The sequence below is a fragment of the Garra rufa genome, chromosome 10, assembly GCF_049309525.1.
Source record: "Garra rufa chromosome 10, GarRuf1.0, whole genome shotgun sequence".
NCBI classification, from domain to species: domain Eukaryota; kingdom Metazoa; phylum Chordata; class Actinopteri; order Cypriniformes; family Cyprinidae; genus Garra; species Garra rufa.
The window spans coordinates 15,795,810-15,804,929 of record NC_133370.1 but is presented as its reverse complement, the minus strand read 5'-3'; the positions used below and the strand labels follow the sequence as shown (position 1 = coordinate 15,804,929).

The 9,120-nt window shown below is 36.9% G+C and overlaps 3 protein-coding genes across 3 annotated transcripts; 2 read left to right on the top strand and 1 right to left on the bottom strand.

The window, feature by feature from the left end:
- Positions 1–35: 35 nt before the first annotated feature.
- nedd8l (NEDD8 ubiquitin like modifier, like) lies at positions 36–1,197 on the bottom strand. Its single transcript, XM_073848327.1, has 4 exons — positions 1,046–1,197; positions 806–853; positions 645–727; positions 36–566 (listed from the first exon to the last, which is right to left on the bottom strand). The coding sequence occupies exons 1-4, from the start codon at positions 1,061–1,063 to the stop codon at positions 473–475; spliced, it is 243 nt and encodes an 80-aa protein (XP_073704428.1). The 5' UTR covers positions 1,064–1,197; the 3' UTR covers positions 36–472.
- Positions 1,198–1,512: 315 nt separating this feature from the next.
- Positions 1,513–4,770, top strand: zp3f.2 (zona pellucida glycoprotein 3f, tandem duplicate 2). Its single transcript, XM_073849752.1, has 9 exons — positions 1,513–1,588; positions 1,828–2,012; positions 2,887–2,990; positions 3,089–3,180; positions 3,822–4,002; positions 4,095–4,200; positions 4,279–4,367; positions 4,439–4,530; positions 4,607–4,770. The coding sequence occupies exons 1-9, from the start codon at positions 1,513–1,515 to the stop codon at positions 4,669–4,671; spliced, it is 990 nt and encodes a 329-aa protein (XP_073705853.1). The 3' UTR covers positions 4,672–4,770.
- A 1,788-nt stretch (positions 4,771–6,558) lies between these two features.
- zp3f.1 (zona pellucida glycoprotein 3f, tandem duplicate 1) lies at positions 6,559–8,935 on the top strand. Its single transcript, XM_073849378.1, has 8 exons — positions 6,559–6,792; positions 7,594–7,691; positions 7,795–7,886; positions 7,951–8,131; positions 8,309–8,414; positions 8,486–8,574; positions 8,639–8,730; positions 8,883–8,935. Exons 1-8 carry the CDS (start codon positions 6,559–6,561, stop codon positions 8,933–8,935), a joined length of 945 nt encoding a protein of 314 aa, XP_073705479.1.
- The last annotated feature ends 185 nt before the right edge of the window (positions 8,936–9,120 follow it).

Sequence of the window (9,120 nt, the reverse complement as noted above, 5' to 3'; positions counted from 1 at the left end):
GTGGATAGTTGTTTCTCAATAATACTAAAACACTGTTAAGAGCTGAATACAAAGAATGAGTTTTTATTTTTTTAAATAGCAAGGGATAATGCAAACTAATCTTCTTCATAAGCCCTTATAAGGAAGCAGTGCCTATCTTAAAACTTAAGTAAACTGTTCTTAAAGGGCATCATTTTATACCATCACATTTTGCAGAATGAAAAGGGCAGAAACAAACTTCAACATAAACTAATATTTAGATTGTAAACCGTGTTTCAGAATGCATCTGCATATCTTCGCTCATTCCTAAGCTACTGTGATCACACTAACATGTCTAGACAGTGATTTATGCAAAGCCAAATGTCCACTTTTGGCTTTAAACGGCAAAGCCTCCTGGCAATTCTGCTGTTTGTTTTGATGATACATGTTACATGACAACACAGACTTCTACTATTTACAGTCCTAACAGGACAGACAATGGGTGACTGCAGGGCTAGTGCAGGTTTTGTCCTCCTCGGAGAGCCAGAACTAAATGCAGGACAGATCCTCCCTGGATCTTGTAGTCAGCAGCAGTCTTCTCATCATTCCTGAAATAAAGAAAGACATGTGAGATGTTATCCCTTTAGTAGTTGAAGTCAAACTGAAGTATTAAAGGGGAATTTTACATTTGTTTTCCACTGTAAATGAGTCTTTGTTGTTGTGGTGGGATCCCTTCCTTTTCTTCCACCCTCTCTTTGATTCTCTCCACCTTGTTGAAAAAGATGAAAATAACTTCCAAATATTTTCAAAGATTGAGAAATCCACGTTCTAAGCAAAATATTCATACCTTGTCTGTAGGCTCGATGTCAATTTCTATTTCTTTGCCTGTGAGTGTCTGAAACGCGATGCAGAAAAATAATTATGTCTGATACATCTGAATTATTCCTCACAGTCGGTTAATTTTATTAAAAATTCAAAACAAATCAAATACCAACATGTTATTTTAACACTGGATAGAATAAACCAGGTTGAAACAGATTATGGAAACTCGTAGCGGCGGCTACAAGCTAAGACTAAAATCACTTACCTTAACTTTAATCAACATATTGATGGCTGTATTTTAGCTCATACAAATTAAACAGAAATTAGCTAATATTTCTAACAATAGTAATTGTTAAACCCTAATGCAAATGAACCGGCTAAAACGCTTCTGCAGGGAAAAACTCATTGACTTCCCGTGTATCCGAAATAAACTCCGGGTGTTTTGATAGAAACGCGATGGTTCCGCTTTTTGGCGTCTCGTTGAATTCAACGAAATAAATCTTAGTTAAACCCTCAAAATAACATAACAGTTGTAGATTGCTAAAGAACTACTTATAATGCAAATACAGATGAAGATATACGTTTTAATTAGTGAGTAAATAATGCTTATTTGTTCATTTCCTCCTAGTCAGGTGCCAGCTGTTGTAAATTACTAATTAGACAAAGTAACAAAATTCAGCTGCTTCCTCAGAGCATTTCGTTTGTTTCTCACTAGGTCTGGACTACCTGATCATGAATTACCTATGGCAAGGTTTTTTGGTTTTTGCAATTGCCACAGCGTTTGAAATGTCTGAAGAAAATAATGAGGGTAATGGCACAAAGTTCTCAACAATTTAACCAACATCTAAAAGAATCCAGCTTTAGCTGGTAGTTGTGTTTTGGAACGCAGTAGTTGATTGTTCACTGGTTTTAAAGACCAGTAGACCTGAAAATGTGTCTACTTGCTAATTATCTGGTTTGAAAGCAGGTTCCAATCACAGATACCAACTTAAGTTGAATTTCAACTCTAAAGCATACAATAATAACTTCTTCCCTCTTTTTCTATAGATATCAAAATTACATGTGAGAAGGGTTTTGTTCATGTTAAGTGGAAAGTAGACAAATCGATGACTTCAAATCCTTCTCGTCTCTTCCTGGGTAGCTGCTTTCCTTCACAATTCGCAAATGTGTCAAATGAAGGTGCAGATGCAGACTTTTACTATCCGCTTAGTAATTGTGACTTCAGACGAACGGTGAGTTTGCATTTTATTAATCTCTCAATTCTGAAAATATTAGGGCTGGGTAAAAAATATCGATTCTCCGATTTTAATCGATCTTCAGTTTAACGCAACGATATCGATTCGGGAAATCCCCGAATCGATTCTTAATGCACGTGCTTCACGTAAGAGGATATGAATATTCACCTCTCGTCCTGAAGGTGTCACTAGTGTTCCTGCTGAGAGAGTTTTCTCAACCGCTGGTGATCTAATCACAGCTTAAAGGAGCTGCCTTAGATCAGATCAGAACATGTTGATCAGCTGCTTTTTTTTTTTTTGCAGAAAAATCTGGTGATCAAATTTTTAGGCTGTAGTTAAGAACTGTTAGTTTTATGGACAGTTAGAATGTTTTGTATATGCAGACAAGGGCTTTATGATGGACCTGTTTTGAACGTTTTGAATTTAGAATTTTTTTTTTATTTTTTAAACATGTTTGAAGTTCTTAATAGATTTCACTGTTGCACATTTACAGTCTTTTTATTTATTTTTTACAGTAATGTGCATTTTGCAGTTTGTTTACATGGTGTACAATGGATCCACATATTTATGACTTCTTGTTACAGTGTTCATTTAAAATAAAAGTTGTTTAAAATAAACAACTGTGCACCCTATTATTAATGTAGATGTGTATTTCAGTAATAAACTTAAGTAGGAGAGTTTCAGTTACCAGCATTTATATCAAAATATGGATCCCATGTCTGCAAAACTAACATTTTAAATGAAATATTGATAGCTAATCGATATCGAATCGAAACCATAAAAATAAGAATCGAATCGAATTGCCAAATTGGTCACAATACCCAGCCCTAGAAAATATGGTGATCCCTTCTTTTTTCTCCCTTCCAATTAGGCAACATGGAAATACTTGGTGTATGAGAACAAGCTAACCTACAGGCCATTGCCAAAGCCCTACCCTCCTTCTTTCAGCTATCCAGTTAGATGTGTTTATGACAGGTAACCAAAACTAGGTACTACAAGTCTTCACCAGGACTCTTGAGTCTTGACCTCAAATCATTCCCACTGATGTACAATAATTTCAATTCTGTTATCAGGCCCAAGGGTTGGACTCCTGCCTTTCAGAGCTCTTCTGCTGGTGTCATCCAAGGTCACGGAGAACTGGCGTTTCACATGGCAATTCTCAATTGTAAGCAGGCAAATCTTGATCTACTGGTTATCTTGGTTTTAAGTGTTTTCACAACACAGCATCAATTGGCCATATTGGCGGCACTGAATGTAAAAAATGCCACTGAACCAAATGAAACTTGCATATTTGGCTGGTTATTGCTGCTGAAAATAGTCAATTATTGTCATGTTTTGGGCTGTACTAATCAGTCAGACTGGAAAAAAAAACATTTGGAGTACTATAGACTGCCTAAGTTATAACAAATCAAGAAGAGTGCAAAAATTTGACTGAGGAACAAAAGGCAATTGTGGTTGGCCAAACTGAACCTTTATTTTCAGGGCAAGAATCTTGACAACATTCATGTTTGTTCTTATTTCTGTTCAAGTTGGTGAAATATTAGACTTGTGCATATCTTTACCACCTATTAGCTTTAGTTTAGCGCTTTTCTGCCTACTAAGTCCTTCTCTATATGATTTAGCAGCTTCCACACGTTTTTTCCGTGGTTTAGACAGCAGAACAACGTATTCAGTAGTACATTAACCGTGCAATCCATGTTGTCGTTTACATCCAAGTAATGCCAGTATGGCCACGCATCTGGGTAACTGACCAAATCGTGCCGTAAGTGCAAACCCTCTATAACTTGCATGTCATGATCCCTCCAGATGATTTTAGTGGCCCTGCAGAATCCAATGTCTTCCCACTGGGATCTTTTGTTCCTATATGGGCCGGTGTTAACCAGCAAGGTCATCAGCCTCTCCTCCTGCTTCTGGAGGAATGTGTAGCCTCCACAACACTCGAAATGTACCCAGATACTCTTACATACCCACTTATCACCAATAAAGGGTATGTAGATTTGATTAATTAAAATTATTCATTAGTCAGCATATTAATTTCTGCAATTTAGTGGCTATGTTTCTAATGTGAACCTTTCGTAGGTGTCTTGTGGATAGTAAGAACAGCTTCTCCAGGTTTTTACCAAGACATCACTCCTCCTCAATCCTACTTCACCTTCAAGCTTTCAGATTTGCTGTGGGACAGGAGGTGAGGGGGTCCCATCATAGGAATTGTTGAAAAGTTGATAAACATCTGAATTTATTGCTGCCCGTTTTGTTCCCGCAGGTCTACATCCATTGCAAATTAGTTGCATGGGACCCTGACAACCTCAATGAAGCAAAGAAGGCCTGCAATTATAATAAAGCCACAGGAGAGTAAGTGTGAACTTGTTTTGTACTTCATTATATTTATTTGAAAATATGCTATAATGCTGCTTTCTTAAAAGGTGGGAGCTTTTAGACGACCCATTCCAGAGTTCTCTTTGTCAGTGCTGTGCTTCAACTTGTCAAGGCCGTAGAAAGAGGGACACAGATTCTGGTAAATCAAAAGCATAATGCCAAATAGCTAATTTTAAATATGGCTTAAGTTAACATGCAATGTGTCTGATTTACAGCACCTCAAGGACTAGTTCTAAATTCTGTGCTGGGACCTTTAATGATTACAGAAGATTCACCGTGATGTTACTTCAACGTGCCATCCTTTATCTTTTGTAATTATGTTCTTGGAATTGTTTACTATTGTCTTATGATAGGATAATGTTAAGCATATTCCATTGGTTTGTTTTTCCTCATTGGTAGGTTGAGTGGCTGTCTAGTGATGCAATGGATAACTGACAGGTCAATGGAGTTTACTCTGTACATGATATTGTTGTAATAAATGACCATTGTGTAGAGTGAAATACTTGTTCTCATATTTCCTTTAGATGCAGGATTAATGAAAGGATAAATGAAAAGTGTGGCTGTGTCAACTTAGTTTTGGATGGCTTATAAATTGCTTTAATATTTCCCTCATATCATTAAACTGATTATTCCTAACTAAGGGAGCAGGTTACAACATGCATTGTGGAAAACTTTAAGATTACACTATAATTCCTTAAAGCACGGAAATCTGGTGTATCGGATTTGTAAAAAATAAAATGTAGTAATTGTATGCTTGCTAAGGTGTGAAATGAAAATGCACAAACACATTTACAGTTACTCACTGGGCCTGAGTTTATAAAACTGTTTATTTTTGCAACCTGCTGTAATGTTGACTGTAAGTGATTACTTAAAGAAGCAATGGTGTAAAAGAGGTGTTTTGCAAATGTTGCCAGAACTGTCATTAAGCAAGTGGGTTGATTCTCATTAAATCTGTATGGCACAAAAATCCTATACCTGGCATTTAAATCCATTCACAATCTAGCAATATAAAACTAAATGTGTATTCAAGTCAACATTCTTCCAATTTACATGCATTTGAAAACATGTAGCACTAATCTCTTGGAAAAGTATCCCTGTTCTTATTCTTTAACGCTAGACTTCCGGTTCATTAACCGCTATAGGGAAATAATGAGTAGATTAACAACATACAGTAACCAGGAAAATAGTTTGCATTACAAACCAGTGTGTTCATTATTAAGATAATACACTAAAACAGGGGTCCCCAAACTTTTTTCTGAGAGGGCCACATAATTTTCTTTTCTTTAATGGGGGGCCGGGTCGGTTTATAAAAGAAAATTCCATGGGCTAGACTACTATTATTATTATTATTTTATTATGGTTTTACCTGTATTTATTATACCTTTTAATGCTAGAATAGTTTTTTTTTTTTTTTTTATGCACCAGACAGACAAATGATCATTTCTTTTCAAAAGATATACAGGTGCTTCTCAGTAAATTAGAATGTCATGGAAAAGTTCATTTATTTCAGTAATTCAACTCAAATTGTAAAACTTGTCTATTAAATACATTTAATGCACACAGAGTGAAGTAGTTTAAGTGTTTGGTTCTTTTAATTGTGATGATTTGGCTCACATTTAACAAAAATATATCTCTGGCATTGTTCAGAGGGCCGGTCCAAATGTGGGGGCGGGCCGCATTCGGCCCCCGGGCCTTAGTTTGGGGACCCCTGCACTAAAATAAGATAGTAAGACATATCAATTTGCAATATCAAGCAGCGAAATTATTTATTATTTATGGCTAAAAATAACTGAACACGGATTAGACAGGAAGCCATACATATATTAGAATTTACAAATGCCCAACTGCTCTTATGGGGAAAATAAGGTGCATACTAGAACTATTTGTCACATTTTATGTGATCAGAGTCGGGTCATTAGCAGCTGATGCTCATTAAGCTAATCTGAACAATGAATTTCAGATGTGAATCATTTCATTAGGCTAGCTATCAATCAAAGTGCTTAAGTATTCCCTTGAAGCATGCAACAACATGTTGTCAGAATGCCTTCCTTTTTGATATTTGTTTTTTGTAGTTTGGTTGTTTTCTTAGTGGCACAAGCAGGTAATATAATATGAGGCTTGTGCCTGATGGAACATTTTAAAATGATGCAAGTAGCATTCACATTGCATGCCATTGATTCACCCTGATTCTAAGTCCATCTCAAATCTCACTTTTCCTTCAGAAATCTCTGTGGACTGCGGCAAAAACTCGGTCTCTGTGCGATGGGTTGGTACAAACTCTCAAGTGGATCCGTCCTTACTCCGTCTGGGCGACTGTCCTCCAACTCAGGTTTCAGTAAAATCCCAAGGATCCGAGGCAGTGTTCTATGCTGAATTTTGGGCCTGTAACATTAGGAGGCTGGTGAGTTCAGAAAACAATTTTGTTGTAATACTCATTAGTAAAGAGTAACTTATTTGCCACTGAGCCATTACGCAACTAATAACGGTTTCTTATGAGGAGCAAAGGGTTATTTAACAGTTCTTAAAAGGTAATTGTTTGGGCTATATTTAACTCTTTAAACTCTGCATTATAGAGGGTTTGCACTTGCGTTACAATTTGGTCAGTTACCCAAATAAGCGGCCATATTGGCGATACTTGGATAAAAACAACAGCAAGGATTGCATCGTTGATGTTCTACTGAATATGTTGTTCTTTTGCTAATTTATGATGTCTAAACCACAAAAAAAAAGAAAAAAAAGTGGAAGCTGCTAATCACATAGAGAAGGACTTTGTAAGCATGAAAGGGCGTAATATTTTTACAAACTAATTTAATATATTAGCCTGATATTTTACCTACCTGACTCGAAATAAGAACGAACACGAATGTTGTCATGTTCTTGTTTTGGAAATCCTGGTTCAGTTTGGCCAACCTAAACAGCCAAACTCCACTCTTATATTTGATTTGTTATAACTATTGGCAGTCTATAGTACTCAGTGTTTTTCATGGTCCAACCGATTAGTACCCAAAACTTGGCCAAAATGTATCACTTTCAGCAGGAATAATCAGCAAAATATTCATGTTTTGTACGGTTCAGTGGCATTGTTTGTTCAGTGCTGCCAATATGGCTGACTGATAATGCATTGTGAAAACACTCTATATGACAAGGTTGTGATTGTTTAATATTATTTACTAATCTATTCTCAATCTCTTTCCCCTCATAGGTGACAACCAATGAGATTGCATTTGAGACTGAGGTCACTTCTCCCACATTGTCAAGAGCAACACCAATTTATTATCCTGTGTCCTGTGCATATGAACGGTGAAATATGTCAATTAGAATGTATTCTGCTCCATTTAATGACACATTGCTGCTTAAAGACCTTTTGATTAATGTAGATCAAAACTGCTGCATTCCTTTTTAGGCCAGAAGACTGGGCGCCTCCTTTGTATGATCCTCTTTTATTTCATACACATGGCCAGGGAGATCTGGCCTTTCGTATATCTCTAATGAAGGGTATGTATACACTTGTAATGAGATGCAATCTTATAAGTGGTCTTATACCTTTTTCTTTTTGTAGATGACTTTAGTGGTGTGGCCACCACCTCAACATTCTCACTAGGCTCAACAATCCCAATTGCTGCCTCAGTCGCCCAGCAGAACCACCAGCCATTAATAGTGCTGTTGGATGAATGTCTGGCCTCCACAACACCAGAATTGGGTCCAGATTCTCATGTTTACCCACTCATTACTAATAAGGGGTATGTGCTATTTCAAGACAAATTTCTTGTACATGTACACCCACAGTACTTGGCAATAAAGACTATTCTGATTTTGGAGCTAAAAACATTGAACCATAGAAGTGCAGAGATTTGCACAGTTCTTAGTCTTAATGGCCTTTAAAATTTAGTACTGTTATTTTTATTTTTTGCTTCAAGGTGTCTTGTAGACAGCAAAAATACAAACTCCAGGTTTCTGCCGAGGACGCAGTTGTCAGAGATCAGGCTAAGTCTTCAAGCTTTCAAGTTTGCCATTGGAGAAGATGCAAGTTCACTTGGTTTACATAATTTTATTTAGTCATTCCAGTGTTTTAATTTATCTTGCTTCATCCTCAGGTCTACCTGCACTGCAGGCTTGTGGCATGGGACCCGAGAGACCTGGATAGTGGCAGAAAAGCTTGTGAATATGATGGGACCAGCTCACGGTATGATAACTACAAAAATGTTAAACCTTGTAGAGCTTATAAATTGACTTTCCTCTTTTTGCAGATGGGTGTTGATTGATGATCCATCCCAGAGTTCTCTGTGCAGCTGCTGTGATACTAACTGTCAAGGAAGAAAGAAAAGAGGAATAACAGCAGGTCACTGTTTCCTTTTTTTGCTTACCATCTATAAGTTACTTTGCCATAAAGTGAAAATTAAATATTTTGACACTATTTCACGAGTCCATGTGAGGAGAATCATCAAGTAATGAATTTTACTACTGGATGTGAACTGACTGCATGATCTACAGATTACTCCGCTGTAAATTCTGTTCTTGGGCCTTTGGTTATTATTGAAAACTGAGGACTGGCTCATACCATCATGGATTTGACAAGGTTTGCCATCTTCTAGTGCTATTGTATTTTTATTTTTATTTTTTTACTTATTTGACGTCTATTCTATGTTGAATTATTTCCAAAGATGGGTGCCTCCAAGCCACTGGAGTCATTTTGGAGGTTCTAAGGGTGTGGAGTTCTACCTGTTCCTGT